Source organism: Bufo bufo, chromosome 11 (genome assembly GCF_905171765.1).
Source record: "Bufo bufo chromosome 11, aBufBuf1.1, whole genome shotgun sequence".
In the NCBI taxonomy this organism is placed as follows: Eukaryota; Metazoa; Chordata; class Amphibia; order Anura; family Bufonidae; genus Bufo; species Bufo bufo.
The window spans coordinates 46,149,167-46,173,486 of NC_053399.1; the positions used below are offsets into that span (position 1 = coordinate 46,149,167).

General features: G+C 46.4%; 2 protein-coding genes across 2 annotated transcripts in view; one reads left to right on the forward strand and one right to left on the reverse strand.

Annotated features, from left to right (window-relative positions):
• Window positions 1-210: 210 nt before the first annotated feature.
• LOC120982319 (sorting nexin-6-like) lies at window positions 211-23,175 on the forward strand. Its single transcript, XM_040412376.1, has 6 exons — window positions 211-321; window positions 432-482; window positions 18,749-18,853; window positions 20,493-20,603; window positions 21,782-21,902; window positions 23,052-23,175. The coding sequence occupies exons 1-6, from the start codon at window positions 316-318 to the stop codon at window positions 23,129-23,131; spliced, it is 474 nt and encodes a 157-aa protein (XP_040268310.1). The 5' UTR covers window positions 211-315; the 3' UTR covers window positions 23,132-23,175.
• A 94-nt stretch (window positions 23,176-23,269) lies between these two features.
• The window catches only part of LOC120981454 (polypeptide N-acetylgalactosaminyltransferase 16-like), a 93,050-nt gene continuing 91,999 nt past the window's right edge, over window positions 23,270-24,320 (reverse strand). Inside the window, exon 6 of the mRNA XM_040410994.1 lies at window positions 23,270-23,313. Coding sequence (XP_040266928.1) covers window positions 23,270-23,313 — 44 coding nt within the window. The remainder of the gene's footprint in view (window positions 23,314-24,320) is intronic.

Sequence of the window (24,320 nt, forward strand, 5' to 3'; positions counted from 1 at the left end):
AGGTGACTATTCACCGGGAGAACGGCGGCTGAACCGAGCAAAAAACCCAAACTCCTAGTCGTTACAGGCGGCGCGGCTCCCGCCACTGCTCTCCCTCAGAAGCATCGCCCATTCTGCCCTCAACAATCATGGCGGCGGCGCCGACCTTCTCTGCACCATGTGACCCTGCGAGCCTCCTGTGAGCGGTGGTCGCCCTCCAGCCGCTGTCACTCTCGGCCCGCCCCCTGTCACGTGAGTCGGACGGCATCTCTCCTCCCCCTTCCCCCTGTTCATCGGTTCAAGCCCGTCCCCTGCCTAGCAGTGACCGTCTGAGCCATGATGGTGAGTGTCAGGGGAAGGGCGTGAGCGGCAGAGCTGACTGTGCTGCAGCTGCCGGCCGTGATGGAGTGGCCGTGCCCGGTAACGGTGTCTGTCTTCTTGTCTCTCTGCAGCAGGAAGGCCTGGATGATGGACCCGACTTCCTGTCAGAGGAGGACAGAGCGGTGAGTGCCCCCCCGGTGACTGGCACCTCTCATTGTGCTGGGCACGCTGCTGGTACTGGCATCTACCGGGCTGTGTGCAGGCTCTGCCCATATTGCAGAGGAGTGTCCCTTTAAAGGGATTGACTGTGCAGACCTGCTCACTGCACCGGACAAGCATACATTTTATTATCAGGAGTAGTGTGAATGTGAAGTTTTAGTCTTCCAGGTTCTGCTCCTGCCAGCGCCCAGGAGAACTCTGTATTGATTGTCTATCCTCAGGATGGGTAATCAATAACTGATCAGTGGGGGTCTGACTCCTGACACCCCTTCCGATCATCTGTTTGAAGAGGTCACAACCCCCAGTGAGCGCTGCAGCCCCTTCCATGAGAAGCACAGACACAACATGGACGGCATCGTGTTCTCTCAGTGGTTTTCATGGACCGTTGGTAGGAGATGCGCTGGAAAATAATTGTCAGCCTAGAAGTCTGTGGAATACAGAGGACACACACCAAACACAGGTTCTTCATGGAGGAACCACTCGCCATCTTGTCACAGATGTCATCACGGGCATGGACATGTGAAAGAGGCCTTATGTTGTAGATTTCCGCCATACACCCTTTGCCATGCAGAAGGTGAAATTTGCCACCTCTACGACCTGTACCTATCTCAAGAGCAGTGCCCCATCTCACGGCCTCTGTCAAAGGCGTTGTCCGATTTGAGATATTGGTGGCCTATCTTCAGGATAGATCATCAATATCAAATTGGTGGGGGGTCCAACTCCCGGCTCCCCCGTCGGTCAGCTGTTTAAGGAGAACGCAGCTCTTGTACGAGCGCTGCCTTCTCAGCACTGCAGTGGAGAGCAGTGTAATTACCGCTCCTCCGTCCCATTCACTTGAATGGCACAGAATGTGTGACTACAGCGGATCCTGAATGGGACGGAGGAGCGGTAATTACACTGCTCTCCACTGCAGTGCTGAGAAGGCAGCGCTCGTACAAGAGCTGCGTTCTCCTCAAACAGCTGACCGACGGGGGAGCCGTGAGTCAGCCTCCCGCCAATCTGATATTGATGACCTATCCTTGACTAGCGAGAATAAGTGGAGTGTGGGGCGCACATACAGGACAGGCAGAGAGAGTATGCCCTTATTTCTCCCCGACAGTCAACCAAAGTAGAACATGGATTGGGATACAGAAGTGGCGTTGTAGACTCCATGTCAACAGTATGTTGGAGCAGGAAGAACATATGATATATATATATACATACACTGCTCAAAAAAATAAAGGGAACACTTAAACAACACAATGTAACTCCAAGTCAATCACACTTCTGTGAAATCAAACTGTCCACTTAGGAAGCAACACTGAGTGACAATCAATTTCACATGCTGTTGTGCAAATGGGATAGACAACAGGTGGAAATTATAGGCAATTAGCAAGACACCCCCAATAAAGGAGTGGTTCTGCAGGTGGTGACCACAGATCACTTCTCAGTTCCTATGCTTCCTAGCTGATGTTTTGGTCACTTTTGAATGCTGGCAGTGCTTTCACTCTAGTGGTAGCATGAGACGGAGTCTACAACCCACACAAGTGGCTCAGGTAGTGCAGCTTATCCAAGATGGCACATCAATGCGAGCTGTGGCAAGAAGGTTTGCTGTGTCTGTCAGCGTAGTGTCCAGAGCATGGAGGCGCTACCAGGAGACAGGCCAGTACATCAGGAGACGTGGAGGAGGCCGTAGGAGGGCAACAACCCAGCAGCAGGACCGCTACCTCCGCCTTTGTGCAAGGAGGAACAGGAGGAGCATTGCCAGAGCCCTGCAAAATGACCTCCAGCAGGCCACAAATGTGCATGTGTCTGCTCAAACGGTCAGAAACAGACTCCATGAGGGTGATATGAGGGCCCGACGTCCACAGGTGGGGGTTGTGCTTACAGCCCAACACCGTGCAGGACGTTTGGCATTTGCCAGAGAACACCAAGATTGGCAAATTCGCCACTGGCGCCCTGTGCTCTTCACAGATGAAAGCAGGTTCACACTGAGCACATGTGACAGACGTGACAGAGTCTGGAGACGCCGTGGAGAACGTTCTGCTGCCTGCAACATCCTCCAGCATGACCGGTTTGGCATTGGGTCAGTAATGGTGTGGGGTGGCATTTCTTTGGAGGGCCGCACAGCCCTCCATGTGCTCGCCAGAGGTAGCCTGACTGCCATTAGGTACCGAGATGAGATCCTCAGACCCCTTGTAAGACCATATGCTGGTGCGGTTGGCCCTGGGTTCCTCCTAATGCAAGACAATGCTAGACCTCATGTGGCTGGAGTGTGTCAGCAGTTCCTGCAAGACGAAGGCATTGATGCTATGGACTGGCCCGCCCGTTCCCCAGACCTGAATCCAATTGAGCACATCTGGGACATCATGTCTCGTTCTATCCACCAACGTCACGTTGCACCACAGACTGTCCAGGAGTTGGCAGATGCTTTAGTCCAGGTCTGGGAGGAGATCCCTCAGGAGACCGTCCGCCACCTCATCAGGAGCATGCACAGGCGTTGTAGGGAGGTCATACAGGCACGTGGAGGCCACACACACTACTGAGCCTCATTTTGACTTGTTTTAAGGACATTACATCAAAGTTGGATCAGCCTGTAGTGTGTTTTTCCACTTTAATTTTGAGTGTGACTACAAATCCAGACCTCCATGGGTTGAAAAATTTGATTTCCATTTTTTTTATTTTTGTGTGATTTTGTTGTCGGCACATTCAACTATGTAAAGAACAAAGTATTTCAGAAGAATATTTAATTAACTCAGATCTAGGATGTGTTATTTTTGTGTTCCCTTTATTTTTTTGAGCAGTGTGTGTATATGTATATATATTATTACAGTTGCAAGAAAAAGTATGTGAACCCTTTGGAATGATATGGATTTCTGCACAAATTGGTCATAAAATGTGATCTGATCTTCATCTAAGTCACAACAATAGACAATCACAGTCTGCTTAAACTAATAACACACAAAGAATTAAATGTTACCATGTTTTTATTGAACACACCATGTAAACATTCACAGTGCAGGTGTAAAAAGTATGTGAACCCTTGGATTTAATAACTGGTTGAACCTCCTTTGGCAGCAATAACTTCACCCAAACGTTTCCTGTAGTTGCAGATCAGACGTGCACAATGGTCAGGAGTAATTCTTGACCATTCCTCTTTACAGAACTGTTTCAGTTCTGCAATATTCTTGGGATGTCTGGTGTGAATCGCTTTCTTGAGGTCATGCCACAGCATCTCAATCGGGTTGAGGTCAGGACTCTGGGCCACTCCAGAAGGCTTATTTTCTTCTGTTTAAGCCATTCTGTTGTTGATTTACTTCTATGCTTTGGGTCGTTGTCCTGTTGCAACACCCATCTTCTGTTGAGCTTCAGCTGGTGGACAGATGGCCTTAAGTTCTCCTGCAAAATGTCTTGATAAACTTGGGAATTCATTTTTCCTTCGATGATAGCAATCCGTCCAGGCCCTGACGCAGCAAAGCAGCCCCAAACCATGATGCCCCCACCACCATACTTCACAGTTGGGTTGAGGTTTTGATGTTGGTGTGCTGTGCCTCTTTTTCTCCACACAGTTTTGTGTGTTTCTTCCAAACAACTCAACTTTGGTTTCATCTGTCCACAGAATATTTTGCCAGTACTGCTGTGGAACATCCTGGTGCTCTTGTGCAAACTGTAAACGTGCAGCAATGGTTTTTTTTGGACAGGGATGTTGGCATATGCCAGAGACTTTTGTAAGTCTTTAGCTGACACTCTAGGATTCTTCTTCACCTCAATGAGCAGTCTGCGCTGTCCTCTTGCAGTCATCTTTACAGGACGGCCACTCCTAGGGAGAGTAGAAGCAGTGCCGAACTATCTCCATTTATAGACAATTTGTCTTACCGTGGACTGATGAACAGCAAGGCTTTTGGAGATACTTTTATAACCCTTTCCAGCTTTATGCAAGTCAACAATTCTTAATCGCAGGTCTTCTGAGAGCTCTTTTGTGCGAGGCATCATTCACATCAGGCAATGCTTCTTGTGAAAAGCAAACCCAGAACTGGTGTGTGTTTTCTATAGGGCAGGGCAGCTGTAACCAACACCTCCAATCTCATCTCATTGATTGGACTCCAGTTGGCTGACACCTCACTCCAATTAGCTCTCGGAGATGTCATTAGTCTAGGGGTTCACATACTTTTTCCACCTGCACTGTGAATGTTTACATGGTGTGTTCAATAAAAACATGGTAACATTTAATTCTTTGTGTGTTATTAGTTTAAGCAGACTGTGATTGTCTATTGTTGAGACTTAGATGAAGATCAGATCACATTTTATGACCAATTTGTGCAGAAATCCATATGGATGCACATCCAGGGCACGAAGCTCCTGTTCCACCACATCCCAAAGATGCTCTATTGGGTTGAGATCTGGTGACTGTGGGGGCCATTTTAGTACAGTGAACTCATTGTCATGTTCAAGAAACCAATTTGAAATGATTCGAGCTTTGTGACATGGTGCATTATCCTGCTGGAAGTAGCCATCAGAGGATGGATACATGTTCTCATTCTGTTTACACCAAATTCGGACTCTACCATTTGAATGTCTCAACAGAAATCGAGACTCATCAGACCAGGCAACATTTTTCCAGTCTTCAACAGTCCGATTTTGGTGAGCTCGTGCAAATTGTAGCCTCTTTTTCCTATTTGTAGTGGAGATGAGTGGTACCCGGTGGGGTCTTCTGCTGTTGTAGCCCATCCGCCTCAAGGTTGTGCGTGTTGTGGCTTCACAAATGCTTTGCTGCATACCTCGGTTGTAACGAGTGGTTATTTCAGTCAACGTTGCTCTTCTATCAGCTTGAATCAGTCGGCCCATTCTCCTCTGACCTCTAGCATCCACAAGGCATTTTTTCCCACAGGACTGGCGCATACTGGATGTTTTTCCCTTTTCACACCATTCTTTGTAAACCCTAGAAATGGTTGTGCGTGAAAATCCCAGTAACTGAGCAGATTGTGAAATACTCAGACCGGCCCGTCTGGCATCAACAACCATGCCACGCTCAAAATTGCTTAAATCGCCTTTCTTTCCCATTCTGACATTCAGTTTGGAGTTCAGGAGATTGTCTTGACCAGGACCACCCCCCTAAATGCATTGAAGCAACTGCCATGTGATTGGTTGACTAGATAATTGCATTAATGAGAAATAGAACAGGTGTTCCTAATAATTCTTTAGGCGAGTGTATACACACACATGGTGGATATAAAAAGTCTACACACCCCTGTTAAAATGTCAGGTTTCTGTGATGTAAAAAAATGAGACAAAGATAAATCCTTTCAGAACTTTTTCCACCTTTTAATGTGACCTATAAACTGTACAACTCAACTGAAAAACAAACTGAAATCTTTTAGGTAGAGGGAAGAAAAAAATATAAAAATAAAGTAATATGGTTGCATAAGTGTGCACACCCTTAAACTAATACTTTGTTGAAGCACCCTTTGATTTTATTACAGCACTCAGTCTTTTTGGGTATGAGTCCATCAGCATGGCATATTTTGACTTGGCAAGATTTGCCCACTCTTCTTTGCAAAAACACTCTGAATCTGTCAGTTTGCGAGGGCATCTCCTGGGCACAGCCCTCTGCAGATCACCCTACAGATTTTCAATCAGATTCAGGTCTGTTCTCTGGCTGGGCCATTCCAAAACTTTAATCTTCTTCTGATGAAGCCATTCCTTTGTTGATTTGGATGTATGCTTTGGGTCGTTGTCATGCTGAAAGATGAAGTTCCTCTTCATGTTCAGCTTTCTAGCAGAAGGTTTTGTGCCAATATTGACTGGTATTTGGAACTGTTCCTAATTCCCTCCAGCTTAACTAAGGCCCCAGTTCCAGCTGAAGACAAACAGCCCCTTGGCATGATGCTGCCACCACCATGCTTCACTGTGGGTATGGTGTTCTTTTGGTGATGTGCAGTGTTGTTTTTGCGCCAAACATATCTTTTGGAATTATGGCCAAAAAGTTCAACCTTGGTTTCATCAGACCAGAACACCTTTTCCCACATGCTTTTGGGAGACTTCAGATGTGTTTTTAATGTAGCCTGGCTTGGATGTTTTTCTTCGTAAGAAAAGGCTTTCGTCTTGCCACTCTACCCCATAGCATAGACATATGAAGAATACGGGAGATTGTTGTCACATGTACCACACAGCCAGTACTTGCCAGATATTCCTGCAGCTCCTTTAATGTTGCTGTAGGCCTCTTGGTCGCCTCCCAGACCAGTTTTCTTCTCGTCTTTTCATAAATTTTGGAGGGACGTCCAGTTCTTGGTGATGTCACTGTTGTGCCATATTTTCTCCACTTGATGATGACGGTCTTCACTGTGTTCCATGGTATATCTAATGCCTTGGAAATTCTTTTATACCCTTCTCCTGACTGATACCTTTTAACAATGAGATCCCTCTGATGCTTTGGAAGCTCTCTGTGGACCATGGCTTTTGCTGTGGGATGCGACTAAGAACATTTCAGGAAAGACCAACTAGAGCAGCTGAACTTTATTTGGGGTTAATCACAAGAAGTTTACATGATGGCCGGTGTATGCTGACTCCTATTTAACAGGATTTTGAATGTGATTGCTTAATTCTGAACACAGCTACATCCCCAGTTAGAAGAGGGTGTGCACACTTATGCAACCACATTATTTTTTTATTTATTTTTTTGTTTTGTTTTCTTCCCTCCACCTAAAAGATTTCAGTTGGTTTTTCAATTGAGTTGTACAGTTTAGGCTACTTTTACACTGGCGTTTTGGCTTTCCGTTTGTGATATCCGTTCAGGGATCTCACAAGCGGTCCAAAACGGATCAATTTTGCCCTAATGCATTCTAAACGGATCCTTATCCATTCAGAATGCATCAGTTTACCTCCGTTCCGTCTCCATTACGATTTGGAGGCAGACCCCAAAACGCTGCTTGCAAAACCGAGCCAAACTGATCCGTCCTGCCACACCATGTAAGTCAGTGGGGGCGGATCCGTTTTCTGTGACACAATTTGACACAATAGAAAACTGATCCGTCCTCCATTGACTTTCAATGGTGTTCAAGACGGATCCGTCCTGGCTATGTTACAGATAATACAAACGGATCAGTTCTGAACGGATGCAGACGGTTGTATTATCATAACGGATCCGCACCAAACGCGAGTGTGAAAGTAGCCTTATAGGTCACATTAAAGGTGGAAAAAGTTCTGAAATGATTTATCTTTGTCTCATTTTTTTACATCACAGAAACCTGACATTTTAACAGGGGTGCGTAGACTGGGATCGAATGCAGCCAAATCAGGGTTTTGCCTGCTCATTAAGTTTTTTTTGCACAGGACGGTCCGCAGCTTGGGGGACACCCAATCGTCTGAGTGAGCCCTAAGGCTGAGTTCACACGTCAGTTATTGGGAGCCGAGACCAGGTGCCTGTCAAAAACAGAACAGATGCAGCTCTTTCCCTTATACCTTATCTCTGTGTAGGTTTTGGATCACAACTACTGATGGAAATAACTGAAGTGTGAACATGGCCTTACAGTCTCCCCAGACAGGTTCTGTCTCCTCAGATGGCTCTCTCTAGTGCACACTTTGCACCCAAATAGCCCAGTAATGAGCTGGACTGTGCTACAAACTTGTACTGGCCAGGAAGGGAATGCTCGGCCCCACTACCAACCTGCCCATCATTCTATAAAAATCCAGACCTCAAAACGAGACTTACCAAAGCCTTTAGCAAACTACTCTTTGCTAGGAATTCTCTGCTTTCCTGGATTCCTTAAAAGACATCTGTCAGCAGATTTGTACCTATGACACTGGCTGACCTGTTACATGTACACTTGGCAGCTGAAGACATCGGTGTTGGTCCCGTGTTCATATGTGCCCGCATTGCTGAGAAAAATGATGTTTTATTATATGCAAATGAGCCTCTAGGAGCATCGGGGGCGTTACCGTTACACCGAGAGGCTCTGCTTTTTCTGCAACTGTCGAGCTCTGCACTTTGAGGACTGGGCAGTGTAGACATGATCACACCTGCCTGGCCCTGTCAATCAAAGTGCAGAGAGCGCGGCAGTTGCAGTGAGAGAGGAGCCTCTAGGTGTAAAGGCAACGCCCCCGTTGCTCCTAGAGACTCATTTGCATATATTTAAACATAATTTTTTGCGGCAGTGCGGGCACATATGAACATGGGACCAACACAGTTTGAATGAGTGTTTATAAGATCAGGAGATCAGACAAGGCTTCACATGAGCTGTCAGCTGACAGGACTGAGTGGTGATACTCTGCAAACAGACTGATATTTATTTAATTTTAATTTTTTTTTAACCCTTGTAGCTCAAAACCGGCTGAATGTTTGTTTTTAATAAAAGCCAATTGAAAAAATGATTTTAAGCCAAAATGAGTAAAATGCAAAAATAAAAAATTGACCTGAATGTGTCCATAGCCTGTGAAGATTATGCAGATTTTCCACATGGATTTTAGTCAAGTTCTTCCTTGCGTTTCTGCACCAGATCTGCACTAAAATCTGCATGTTACTTGCAGTTTTGATGTGGACTTGCCCCAGATCTCACCGTTTGCATTGCAAAGGGTGAAATCTGCACGGAAAATCCACACAAAAACATGCTATGGATGTCAAGCTACACCCCCGATCAATTTCTACACCTGTGTACATGAGGTTTGAACATGGGAGGAGAGATTAGCAGCAGGGGCGCTTGCATCAGCTGGGGACGCCCCTGGGCACTTGCATCAGCTGGGGACGCCCCTGGGCACTTGCATCAGCTGGGGACGCCCCTGGGCACTTGCATCAGCTGGGGACGCCCCTGGGCACTTGCATCAGCTGGGGACGCCCCTGGGCACTTGCATCAGCTGGGGACGCCCCTGGGCACTTGCATCAGCTGGGGACGCCCCTGGGCACTTGCATCAGCTGGGGACGCCCCTGGGCACTTGCATCAGCTAAGGACGCCCCTGGGCATTTGCATCAGCGGGGAACGCCCCTGGGCACTTGCATCAGCGGGGAACGCCCCTGGGCACTTGCAAGTCATTAGCATATACCATCAGACTTTGTGTTTTCCACATCACATTCACAGGAAACAAAGGTTTGATCTGTTAACTGTTCATATCAACCTCCAGGGCGATGATGACCGTTTAATATGTGTAAGGCCGCGTTCACATCTCCGTCTCATTTTCTGTTCTTCTGATCTGTCAGAAGGACAGAAAAAAAACTGGATCCTGTAAAAAAAAAAAACGGATCCTGTTGCACATTTGGCATTCGTTTCAGCCATTTCCGTCTGAGATCTGTTATTTTAGATGGAAAAACCCACCTTTTTGAGTTTAATGGTCTGTGACACACTGAGCTGCATGGATTTTTCAGTTTGTGAATGTATAAAAATGGCATCGGACCCCACAACCAAGTCAGTTATGGTTCACAGATTATTATTTACCATATTTTTTGCCCTATAAGACGCACCTAGGTTTTTTAGGAGGAAAATAAGAATTATGGGGGGGGATCTGTGGATGGCACTGTTATGGGGGGATCTGTGGATGGCACTGTTATGGGGGGGGATCTGTGGATGGCACTGTTATGGGGGGGGATCTTTGGATGGCACTGTTATGGGGGGGGATCTTTGGATGGCACTGTTATGGGGGGGATCTTTGGATGGCACTGTTATGGGGGGGGGGATCTGTGGATGGCACTGTTATGGGGGGGGGATCTGTGGATGGCACTGTTATGGGGGGATCTGTGGATGGCACTGTTGTGGGGGGGGATCTGTGGATGGCACTGTTGTGGGGGGGATCTGTGGATGGCACTGTTGTGGGGGGGATCTGTGGATGGCACTGTTGTGGGGGGGATCTGTGGATGGCACTGTTATGGGGGGGATCTGTGGATGGCACTGTTATGGGGGGGATCTGTGGATGGCACTGTTGTGGGGGGGATCTGTGGATGGCACTGTTGTGGGGGGGATCTGTGGATGGCACTGTTGTGGGGGGGATCTGTGGATGGCACTGTTGGGGGGGGGGGATCTGTGGATGGCACTGTTGGGGGGGGGATCTGTGGATGGCACTGTTGGGGGGGGGGGATCTGTGGATGGCACTGTTGGGGGGGGGGGGGGGGATCTGTGGATGGCACTGTTATGGGGGGGGGGGATCTGTGGATGGCACTGTTATGGGGGGGGGGGATCTGTGGATGGCACTGTTATGGGGGGGGGGATCTGTGGATGGCACTGTTATGGGGGGGGGATCTGTGGATGGCACTGTTATGGGGGGGGGATCTGTGGATGGCACATATATAGCATCTTATGCTATATATGTGTCATCCACAGATCCCCCCCCCCCCCCCCATAAGTGTCCCTGTGTAAAATAGTGAATGACCCCCAATACAGGGGGTGGGGGCCGGCATCTGGTGTTGTAATGGCAGCGGGGCCCGGTGCTGTCACTGTATGCTATTACACCGGGCCCCGCTCACTGTAGTATTAATAGGTAACGTGTAGGCATGGGCCCTGTTTTAAACTATAGTAATTCCCTGCAGCATAGAGAAATCCATGTAGTACGGTACTCACTTGAAACTCCTGTAGTCAGGCCGGCGGGCAGCGGCAGCGTAAGGTAATTCACTACGTCACGCACCTGCTTCATTCGTAGTGGGAGGGTCCTATATAGCACATAGTATATCAGAAATATAACATGGAGCCGCCCCTCCAACGGAGCGGCGCACCCTGACACGTACAGGGCATGTAATACCGCACTGGTGGCTCACCTAATGGGCACAATGAAAATGGGTGCACACCTCACTGGACTCGCCCGTCCCAAAGAAAGCAATAATAAATAAAATGTGGAGGGGCACTCGCTAGATGGGAATATGGTAATGAAACAATTGCATAAAATAATCGCGTAAAATAATTATTTAATACTCTGATCTATCAATAGCCACTGATGAAGGGGTGTGGACCTTGAAACGCGTTTGGTGCTGGACATTAGACTTTTTGCTCATGAATTAATTTTATGGACATTTGATGCTACATTCCCGTTGATATCTTTTACCTCCAAGTTATTGGTAGCGGAGGCGGAGGGAATTTAGGACCCAGGAAGCTAAAGACCTACTCCAGGAAGCGGCTGCAGAGTCACGTGGGACGCTACGTTTGACTCAGAAACCACGCGGAATGCCGCGCTGGGTAAGCCAAACTAAGGAACTTGGGAGATCTCCGGAGCGGTAATGTACCGCCATAGTACTGCCTATTAGATACCGTGTACCTGTATTGAAGAGGACTATACCCTCCATCAAATGCACCATTTAGGATTACGATCCTGCTGTTATTTATCCGGATTCTGTCTACCATACTACTTATGGACACAGCGGGCTTGTGCAATATCTATGGTAATATCCTTCCATCAAGCAGCGTTTTTGTGGTGATAGTATATGTGGTGACTGCGGGGGTCTGCTACACCACTACACGTCAGATATTTAAATATTGCCGGTTTTATATGTCATTTATGTACTACTATATATAGAGTATTAAATAATTATTTTACGCGATTATTTTATGCAATTGTTTAATTACCATATTCCCATCTAGCGAGTGCCCCTCCACATTTTATTTATTAATACCGCACTGTACTGTAAAGAGGAGCTACTAGACCCCAACACAGGGGTTCTACCAGGGAAATGGCCTCTCTTGGTTGGACCTGGGTCTGAGGCATTGTATGCTGAGTCTAGTTTCATCTTTTGATGGTCGAGGAAAAAACAGAAGATTAGGTACAATGTACACTGACTGTAAATGACCAGAGAACTGTGGCGCATGCGCAGCGAGGTGTGCAGAAGACAGCACTGTTCTTGACCTATGACATCTGTGATGGCTAACCTCCGGCACTCCAGCTGTGGTAAAACTACAACTCCCAAGATGTACACTTGCTTGGCTCTTCTCAGAACTCTACAGAAATGAATGGAGCATGCTGGGAATTGTAGTTTCACCACAGCTGGAGGGCCGGAGGTTCGCCATCACTGACCTCTGTGCTTTTCACATGACTTCTTCACACGCCTGGATGCTTTTGCTGGTGGATTTCTTAGTATTCGCAGTTAATTAGTTATCCTTTGAGAACGAGATTCCGTTAAAAAGCCTGAGATCTCCTTAATGTTTGAGGATATGATTTAATTTTTTTCCCAGTAATTATCACACTAATTATCACCTTTCATCAGTCAATAGACTTGCAGAAAATGCCATAGGAAATGGTCTGTCCAGCGTCCAAATGGGCATGTAATTGCTTTCTGTAATAGGGAAATCTTGGTCACCATAAGGCGCGTCTGGCCGCATTCCTGGCAGCCAATGGGCACATGGTTTTACAGTAAATTCGCAGCAGTACCTTCAGACGGCATCCTTAGAAATCGCTGGAAACTAGTTTAACCACCTCAGCCCCCAGTGCTTAAACACCCTGAAAGACCAGGCCACTTTTTACACTTCTGACCTACACTACTTTCACCGTTTATTGCTCGGTCATGCAACTTACCACCCAAATGAATTTTACCTCCTTTTCTTCTCACTAATAGAGCTTTCATTTGGTGGTATTTCTTTGCTGCTGACATTTTTACTTTTTTTGTTATTAATCGAAATTTAACGATTTTTTTTTTGCAAAAAAATGAAATTTTTCACTTTCAGTTGTAAAATTTTGCAAAAAAAACGAAATCCATATATAAATTTTGCTCTAAATTTATAGTTCTACATGTCTTTGATAAAAAAAAAATGTTTGGGTAAAAAAAAAATGGTTTGGGTAAAAGTTATAGCGTTTACAAACTATGGTACAAAAATGTGAATTTCCGCTTTTTGAAGCAGCTCTGACTTTCTGAGCACCTGTCATGTTTCCTGAGGTTCTACAATGCCCAGACAGTACAAACACCCCACAAATGACCCCATTTCGGAAAGTACACACCCTAAGGTATTCGCTGATGGGCATAGTGAGTTCATAGAACTTTTTATTTTTTGTCACAAGTTAGCGGAAAATGATGATTTTTTTTTTTTTTTTTTTTCTTACAAAGTCTCATATTCCACTAACTTGTGACAAAAAATAAAAAGTTCTATGAACTCACTATGCCCATCAGCGAATACCTTGGGGTCTCTTCTTTCCAAAATGGGGTCACTTGTGGGGTAGTTATACTGCCCTGGCATTCTAGGGGCCCAAATGTGTGGTAAGGAGTTTGAAATCAAATTCTGTAAAAAATGACCTGTGAAATCCGAAAGGTGCTCTTTGGAATATGGGCCCCTTTGCCCACCTAGGCTGCAAAAAAGTGTCACACATCTGGTATCTCCGTACTCAGGAGAAGGTGGGGAATGTGTTTTGGGGTGTCATTTTATATATACCCATGCTGGGTGAGAGAAATATCTTGGCAAAAGACAACTTTTCCCATTTTTTTATACAAAGTTGGCATTTGACCAAGATATTTATCTCACCCAGCATGGGTATATGTAAAAAGACACCCCAAAACACATTCCTCAACTTCTCCTGAATACAGAGATACCAGATGTGTGACACTTTTTTGCAGCCTAGGTGGGCAAAGGGGCCCAAATTCCTTTTAGGAGGGCATTTTTTAGACATTTGGATACCAGACTTCTTCTCACGCTTTGGGGCCCCTAAAATGCCAGGGCAGTATAAATACCCCACATGTGACCCCATTTTGGAAAGAAGACACCCCAAGGTATTCAATGAGGGGCATGGCGAGTTCATTGAAAAAAAAAATTTTTGGCACAAGTTAGCGGAAATTGATTTTTTGGATTTTGTTCTCACAAAGTCTCCCTTTCCGCTAACTTGGGACAAAAATTTCAATCTTTCATGGACTCAATATGCCCCTCAGCGAATACCTTGGGGTGTCTTCTTTCCAAAATGGTGTTATTTGTGGGGTGTTTGTACTGCCCTGGCATTTGAGGGTCTCCGCAATCATTACATGTATGCCCAGCATTAGGAGTTTCTGCTATTCTCCTTATATTGAGCATACGGGTAATGAGATATTTTTTTTTCCGTTCAGCCTCTGGGCTGAAATAAAAAAATGAACGGCACAGATTTCTTCATTCGCATCGATCAATGTGGATGAAAAAATCTCTGCCAAAAAAAGAAAAAGGAGGGGAAAGGCGTCTGCCAGGACATAGGAGCTCCGCCCAACATCCATGCCCACTTAGCTCGTATGCCCTGGCAAACCCGATTTCTCCATTCACATCAATCGATGTGGATGAATAAATCATTGCCGGGATTTTTTTTTTTATATATACAAAGTGTTTGCCAAAGTATATGAACACCGCCACCTCCTCAGCTCATATGCCTCGGCAAACATATCTTTTACTGCGAGAAATCTCGTCTTGCAGCGCCGCATACACCGACTTGCGTGTAATCTGACAGCAGCGCAATGCTTCTGTCCGAATGCACATCAGTGCTGCAGCTGGTCGATCGGTTGGTCCACCTGAAAGGTAAAAAAAACAAAACAAAAAAGAAAAAACCAGGCGCAAAGCAATAACTTTATTAACTTTAGAACAGAACATATTAACTTTTTTAACTTTTTTACTTACCGGTAATTTTTTTTTTGTTTAGTTTTTTTTTACCTTTATAGAACAAACCTCTCCTTCCCCATGGGACAATGTGCAAAGCGCAAAGCGCCCAAAGATGTGGCGAAGTACGTTATGCACTTTATCCCAGGTGAAAGGAGAGGTTTGCAGCAGCTGAGAGTAAAAGGGCCCTAATAGCCCTGTGTGCCTGTCCTGTGAGATGCAATCCCTATGCTAGGTGTACCTGTGTGTGGTACTTCCGGAAACACTCTCCATAGCATAGGGCAGGGTGGTCAGGGCAGTCAGGACAGAAATAGCGGGTGTCACGCCTTATTCCACTCCTGCTACAGACACGACATCTTTTTAAGGGGTGACGGTTGGGTTGAGGTACCAGGAACGACACTGGGGAAATGTCGCTCGTGTAGACGGCTAACTACACTGGTGGATGGGGCCACGGAACCTCCTGGGTAAAGGAGGTTCTCGATGATCTCTTCCTGGAATTTGAGGAAAGATCGTGTTCTCCCAGCCTTACTGTAGAGAACAAAACTATTGTACAGCGCCAATTGAATTAATATACAGACACCTTCTTATACCAGCGTCTGGTTCTGCGGGAAACTAAATACGGAGACAACATCTGGTCATTGAAGTCCACCCCTCCCATGAGCGCATTATAGTCGTGGACACAGAGGGGCTTTTCAATGACACGGGTTGCTCGCTCAATTTGGATTGTCGTGTCTGCGTGAATGGAGGAGAGCATGTAAACGTCACGCTTGTCTCTCCATTTCACCGCGAGCAGTTCTTCGTTACACAAGGCAGCCCTCTCCCCCCTTGCAAGACGGGTGGTTACAAGCCGTTGGGGGAAGCCCACGCGACTAGTTCGCGCGGTTGCCACAGGCGCAAATCCGTTCTAGAAACAAATGCCTAAAGAGGGCCACACTTGTGTAAAAATTGTCCACATAAAGATGGTACCCCTTGCCGAATAAGGGTGACACCAAGTCCCAGACTGTCTTCCCACTGCTCCCCAGGTAGTCAGGGCAACCGACCGGCTCCAGGGTCTGATCTTTTCCCTCATAGATCCGAAATTTGTGGGTATAGCCTGTGGCCCTTTCACAGAGCTTATACAATTTGACCCCATACCGGGCACGCTTGCTTGGGATGTACTGTTTGAAGCCAAGGCGCCCGGTAAAATGTATTAGGGGACTCGTCTACGCAGATGTTTTGCTCGGGGGTATACAAATCTGCAAATTTCTGGTTGAAATGGTCTATGAGGGGCCGAATTTTGTGGAGCCGGTCAAAAGCTGGGTGGCCTCTGGGACGGGAGGTGGTGTTGTCGCTAAAATGCAGGAAACGGAGGATGGCCTCAAATCGTGTCCTGGACATAGCAGCAGAGAACATGGGCATGTGATGAATCGGGTGCGTTGACCAATATGACCGCAATTCATGCTTTTTTGTCAGGCCCATGTTGAGGAGAAGGCCCAAAAAAATTTAAGTTCGGAAACTTGGACTGGTTTCCACCGGAAAGGCTGGGCATAAAAGCTTCCCGGGTTGGCGGATATAAATTGTGTGGCATACCGGTTTGTCTCTGCCACGACTAAGTCCAAGAGCTCCGCAGTCAAGAACAGCTCAAAAAATCCCAGTGCCGAACCGATCTGAGCTGTCTCAACCCGAACTCAGACTGGGCGGTGAAAGGGGGAACTACAGGTGCGGCTGAAGTTGGTGACTGCCAATCAGGGTTTGCCAGCACCTCAGGGATTCTAGGGGCTCTACGGGCCTGTCTGTGCGGTGGCTGCGACGGGGTAACTAGTGCACGTGCCACCGTATCAGCTTCAACTGCCCTTCTGGTGCTCGCCACGTCACCATGTTGTACGGCAGTGCTGGTACTAGGTCCAGGGAGGGCTGCGCTGCTGGTGTATGCCTCACCACGTGATCCGGCAGCGACAGCCCCACTCTGCTGCTCTTGAAGCGGATCCTGCGTAACCTGTGGTCTAGCGGACACGGGGCCGGGTACGCCTGGTGCTGCCAGGGACCTCCTCGTCCGAACTTTGGGTCAGAGAGCCACTGCTTTCCACAGGTTCATATTCTGACCCGCTAGATTCATCAGATGAGGGTTCCCACTCCTCATCCGACTGGGTCAGAATCCTGTAGGCCTCTTCAGAAGAATACCCCCTGTTGACATTTTGGACTACTAAATTTAGGGGTATTCCCTGAGACTACCCAAGAAAAAAAGCAAGCCTGTCTTACAAAGGGGAGGCTAGCGAAGTACCGGAGGCCGCTGCGGTTGATAAAAAATATCAAAACTGATTTTTTTATCGCCGCAGTGCGTGTAAAATGAATGTGCAGTGATCAAAAAATATATTTTTTTTTTCACTGCGGTGGGGCGGGCGTGGGTGAACGCACGTTGTGGGCGACCGATCAGGCCTGATCGGGCAAACACTGCGTTTTGGGTGGAGGGCGAACTAAGGTGACACTAATACTATTATAGATCTGACTGTGATCAGTTCTGATCACTTACAGATACTATAAAAGTACAAATGCTGATTAGCGATACGCTAAACAGCGAATAAAAGTGACTGCGGTGCGGATGGGGTGGGTGCTAACTGACGCTAACTACCTAACCAAGGGGCCTAAACTATCCCTAAGGCTGGGTTCAGACCTGAGCGTATTTGATATGCGCGTTTAACGCGCGTTTTTGTCGCGCGTTTTTATGCGCGTTTTTTGCAATAGTAAACGCGCGTTTGACTGCAGTGTCCTATGGTCACAAACGCGTGTCAAAACGCCCCAAAGAAGCTCAAGAACTTGTTTGAGCGTAGGGCGTTTTTCAGCGCGTTCAAAAGCGCTGTAAAACGCTCAAGTGAGAACCAGGGCCATAGGGAAGCATTGGTTTTCATGTGTTGAGCGTTTTACAGCGCGTTTGAACGCGCTGTAAAACGCTCAAGTGTGAACCCAGCCTAAAACCAAACAGCCAATACTAGTGAAAAAAAAAAAGTGACAGTTTACACTGATCACTTTTTTTCCTTTCACTGGTGATTGACAGGGGCGATCAAAGGGGTGATCAAAGGGTTAATTGGGGTGCAGGGGGGTGATCAGGGGCTACAGTGAAGTGTTTGGTGTACTCACAGTGATGTCTGCTTCTCTGCTGGATCCAACCGACGAAAAGGACCAGCAGAGGAGCAGAGAAGCCATATAACAGATCATATTTACTAATATGATCTGTAATATGGCTTGTGATTGGATTTTTAAAAATCGCCAGCCTGCCGCCAATGATCGTTGCTGGCAGCTGTGACGAACTTCTTCTTTGAATTTTGCCGGCCCGCGATGCGCATGCGCGGGCCGGCTTGAGCGAAATCTCGCGTCTCGCGAGATGACGCGTATATGCGTGATTGTGCGCAGCGCTGCCACCTCCGGAACGCGAATCTGCGTACAGCGGTCCGGAGGTGGTTAATAAAGACCTGGAGGTGTACCCCCGCGAGAATGTTATACCTGGAGATGCAATAGGTTGGGCGATATTTACCGTATATTCTAGGATGTGCTTTATCATTCTGATCAATGGGGTTCCAGCCTCCGGGGAAATGATCTGGACGTTGACTACTTTATGAGGTGTGCCTCTCTGGATTGTCAGCGTTGGCCGGCTGGGGAGCGTTCCTTGATGGTGTCCTGCTAGGAGTCCCTGGTATTTAGGCCTTTCGTGAATGTGACCCGCCTTGTTGCTTGCTTTCTAATGACATATACGTTTTTGTTTTTTTCTCCTAAAGCCTCGAGCAATCAATGTAGATCTGCAGCCTGACGCCACTCTGCAAGTTGATATATCGGATGCATTGAGTGAGAGAGATAAGGTGAAGTTCACGGTGCATACAAAGGTGAGTGCTCTCCACTGGAATTCCAGGATTTCTTAATAGAACTGGTCAGTACTGGATAAACTCTTTTAAGGGGGTTTCTGGGATTTTCATATTGAAGGCCTACCCTCAGGATAGGTCATCAATATGAGATCAGTGGGGGTCTGACTCCAGACCCCCCCCCCCCCCCACACACACACACACAATCACCTGTTTGAAGAGAGCACAGTGCTCCAGTGAGCTCCGCAGCCTCCTTGCTGATTACTGAGCACAGCGCCGTTTATTGTATAGTGGCTGTGCTTGGTATTGCAGCTCAGCCCCTTTCACTTGAATAGGTCTAGGCCACGTGACTGATGTACAGTGGCGTCACAGCGCTCACAGAGCGGTGCAGCTTCTTCATACAGCTGATTAGAGAGGGTGCTGGGGGTCGGAACCCACCGATCTCATATTGATGACCTATCGTGAGGATAGGTCTTCAGTATGAAAATCCCAGGGAAGTACATTCACTTCCATAGGGCTGAGCTGCGCTTTGGTCTTGTGACCGATGAACTTGATGTCACATGGCCTAGGCTCAGAGGAGCGCCGGTGCCTTCTCGGACCCCCACTGATCAGATACCGATGACCTATCCAGAGTATAGGTGATCAGTATTAAAATCTCAGAGACCCTTTGACAGTATGCATGAACATTAGTAGTGGGAAACCCTCTTCTTCATTGGCTTGGAATAGGGTAACACATGCTGGGGGGGTGATTTCCCCTTAGGCTATACCCCACCACAACGCCTGCTGTAGCTTTTGTCTTTTTAGACTGGACTGTGTGGTGACTTTTTTTTTCTTTTAGGCTTCGTTCACATCTCCGTTTGGAGATCTGGCAGGCTGTTCCGGCACAGAACAGTCTGCGTTGCCAGATCCTCTACTTCACTGCCGGGTCCCCATTGACTGCAATAAGGTCTGGGGATGAACCGGCCAATTTCTGGCATAAATGCCGAATTTCGGCTAGACAAAAAACGGTTCGGAGAATCAGCCGGCATTTGCGTCTGATCTCCAAAATGGAGATGTAAACTGAGCCTTAAATGCACAGTTATCGGCATATTTATCTAGATTTACTAAGAAAGCTGGAGAGAAAAGCTCCTCTGATGACGAGTCTGTGTTTTTCAATTCTGAATAAACCTATAAGAAAATGTGATGATGAACAGGCCTTTTTTCTTCACCCCCAATTTGTAGCATTTAAAGGGATTATTCCATAATTAATAAAGAATAAATATCTGAGATCATACAGTATGACAGTCTCTACTAAAGCTAGAACCAGCCCTGTACCTCACATGGATCCAGAGATCTCCCCATTCATTGCTCTGCTAGATTTATATCAAGCTGACAGCTCAGGGGGCGTGTCCTTTCTGCTGGCAGGATGGAACTGAGCATCTCGGACAAAGAAATAAGAAAAACAGCAGCCAGCAGGTGGCGCTATACAGATACATTTCATTGAATAACTGCAGATACATTCCAATTTTTAAATTACATGAAATTACAAAAGTATTCGGATCCAGGGGCTCGGTTGAAAGCTGCAGAATATTTTTAGTTTTTGTGGGGCAACCCCGTTGGTGTATTTTTTTTGTCATTAGTCAATCTTAATGTTTTTTTATTTTTTTTATTTTCTATCGGGCAGAGTTCACTACCAAACTTCAAGCAGAGCGAGTTTTCTGTGGTCAGACAGCATGAGGAGTTCATATGGCTGCACGATTCCTTTGTGGAAAATGAGGATTATGCCGGATATATTGTAAGTGTGCGACGTATCGCTGGACGCAGTCTCTGTCGTCATGTGATTGGGGTGATATATGTGATATAGTATATATGTAGTGTACTGGAGTTTTGGATTATAACTAGTTTTTTTATGTTTGAGCTGTGCTGTAGGAGATTATGTCTCTTTACTTCACGTCATTTCATTTTCTAATTCCCTTGAGTGTAAAACGAGAGACGTGCCAAGGCAATCTGTGCTACAAAGCGATCGCTCCCAGCACGACGCAATTACAGTGGAGCGAGGCAAAAATGCCATTGTAACCGTGCCGTGTGATGGAAAATAAGGCGGATTTCTAGCGCTCGTCATGTGAATGGTTTTCTTTGTGTCTCCGCTTTCTGTAACGTTCTCTAACGAACCGTTACATACTGCAGCTTTATAAGGCCACGGTCACAATGTGAGGTGTCGGACGCTGTCTGGGAGGGTAGGTGTTGGGAGGCCCTGTCTGATCGTGTGGTCCTGCAGTTCTGCTGCTTTTAAGGTGGATTGGGAACGACCCTTCCTGTGAATGCTTGTTCCCGAAAATCTGCCCGTGCATGTGTGTCCTGCCAATCACCCGATGAATAAGCAAAACGCTCGTTCATCTGGTGATCCTGTCGTTCATGCAGGCAACCAACCAATCATGGCTTCTGGCAGCAGATCGTGCAGTCTAAACAGCGATCTGCTGCTCAGAAGCCATGGTTTCTGTATGATAAGGGAGCGCAATAGCGATCCCCCATCTTCATACAGTGAAGGAGATCGCTGCATGTAAATGCGCGGTCTCCTTCACTGACAATCCACTGCTACATCGTGCAGTCTAAACCCACCTTTAGGCATTGTGAACAACCATACAAATTAAAGGATATCCTCCTCTTATGCCATATGTGTGGGTCCCACCTCTATGGCCACCAGGTGGGGAGGTAGCCAAGATTACAAAAAAAACAGGTGAGCTCTCTGGGCTGTGCTGTTTCCATAACCCCCACATCTATTAAACCTTAGGACATATCCTATGGATATTCCATAAGTGTCTAAGATGAGGATACCCCTTTAACACTCCGAGCACAGTGCTGCCACACACTTCCACTCTAAGGCCTTCACAGATTGGGGATCATTTTACGAACACAATTCTTAAAAAATAAAAAAATAAATTATTTTTATTTTTTTGTTGTTATAAAATCCAGATCCCGCCTGCACCCCCCAGACCTGATTTTGATGCCTCAAGAGAGAAACTACAAAAGCTTGGAGAAGGCGAAGGGTCAATGACCAAGGAGGAGTTTACTAAAATGAAACAGGAACTGAAGCGTAAGTATTTATCCCCGCCTTGTTTAGGGTCCTTACACACACAAATTTGTCTTTTGCATTTTTTTAACTATAAAAAAAAAAAGAAAAAAACGCCAGCATAATCGCCAGTGTTATTTTATTTCTTAATTCATTTTTGCTATCATCTGCACTTTTTTCTGGTGTTTTTTCTGCACTTTTTGTCTTACCACTGGCATTTTCACCATGGTGTTTTGTACAAAAACATGTATTCTTGTATGTTCCCCCTCACAAACCCATTGAATCGCTTGGTAGATAATCTTGCAGCGTTAACAGGTATTCCATCATTTAATGTTGTAGCCTATTGGTAAGGCCTCATGCACACGACCGTTGTGTGCATCCGCGGCCGTTGTTCCGTTTTCCGTTTTTTTTTTTTCGCGAACCCATTGACTTTCAATGGGTCCGTGGAAAAATCGGAAAATGCACCGTTTGGCTTCCGTGTCCGTGATCCGTTTTTCCAGTCCGTGAAAAAAATAGGACCTGTCCTATTTTTTTTACGGACAACGGTTTACGGACCCATTCAAGTCAATGGGTCCGTGAAAAATCACGGATGCACACAAGATAGTCATCGCGTCCGTGATCCGTGTCCGTTTTTCCTATCATTTTCAATGCAAACTTGACTTAGTTTTTTTTTCACTTTTCATGTCCGTGGATCCTCCAAAAATCAGGGAAGACCCACGGAAAGAAAAAACGGTCACGGAACAACGGAAAATCCGTTTGCGGACCGCAAAAAAAAAAACGGTCGTGTGCATGAGGCCTAAGATTGTGATCAGTGGAGGATAGACTCTGGGCCCCTGCAGCTTCCCTTTGTGAATACAGAGGTGGCCGGGATCACGGATACAGTGGATGATTGTGCTGTAGTTCTCAGCCGGGAGCGCCGCTCTAAAGGGAAAAAAGAAGGAGCCGCAGCACTGTGGCCAGTTGATTGGTGAGGTACTAGGGGCCACTGTAACCAGTGTCTTGGAGGATAGTACTGCTGGGAACTGCCCTTTCAGGTGTTGGAAGAAGCTCAAGCACATCCATGCTTCTCTATAGTACCAGATGGTTCTGTAGTTTTCCGATGCAGTAACTGGACCAGCACTGATTATGTGAGACTTAGGGGATGATTTAAAAAAAAAATTGTTTTGTTTGCAGAGAGTACCTGGCTATTTTTAAGAAAACAGTGGCAATGCACGAGTGTTCCTGTGCCGAGTGGCAGCTCATCCTATTCTTAGAAAAGATTGAATTTCCACGTCTTTCTGGAGTACAACCAGGATGTAAGTTGCTGACTACATTATTTCTAAAGCCAGGAAACGGCGTTATCAGGCTGCGGGTCCCTTGCCACCTACTATTATGCCATATGACCACAGTGTCTAATTGCTATACGCTGTGCTGGGTGCAACCTGGCGGATCACTCCTAGAGCTCAGCACATTGTCCTCTTGTACCAGGCAAATTGTGTCCTGACTAGATCACTTCCATACTACATAGAATAATCTATGATAATGTACGTGCCAAACATCATTACTACGAGGCCTCTTGGTTCAATTGGTGTTGGATTTTTTTATTTTTTTAATAAAAAGTGTATTTAGGCCATCAGTTGCTCAGAATAGGTCACCAGTATCTGATCGGTGGGGCTTCAAAAACCTGGCGGCAACCACCACCGATCAGCTGTTTGAAGAGGCTACAGCCAATTGCGACCTACCTGCAGCTTACCCTAGGCCAATGACGTCAGGTTCCTCGGTCACAACGGCCTAGACGCAACTCTGTCCCATTCAAATGAACAAAGCTGAGCTGTGATACCAAGCACAGCCGCCATACAGTGGGCGACACTGTGCTTTGTAAGCTGTGAGGAGGCCACGGCGCTCAGCGGAAAACAGCTAAACGGCCTGGAAGTAAAGAGTCATACCCCCACCTATCAGATACTGATGACTTATCCTGAAGGCAGGTCATCAGTATAAAACATTTGGGAAACCCCTTTAAAAGAAGTCTGTGATTTGTGGAGTATTAAATGATTAATGTCAAAAATATAAATCCGATATCATATAGTAAGTACATGACGACAACACCTTGCTAAGAGCTAGAACCAGCCCTGCACTTGGAACTGAGCATGTGCTTTCCATCTCAGTTAGCAGGACAGAGAAATAAATAAAAAGAACAAACAGCAGGTGGCGCTATACAGATATATTTTATTGAATACCTCAGTGGCTGTTCTAAATTTTTAATTGCATGCAATTACAAAAGTATTCAGATCCAGGTGCTGGTTTAAAAAAATATAGAATATGCTTCATGCGACAACCCCTTTAAGGTTTTATTACAACCTAGATAAGTTATGTCCACACTTCAGCCATGGAGTACAGCAGGATTGCAAGATATTTTAAAGGGATCAGATGTAACCTGTGTAGAAACTTGTGAGTGTTTTGTTT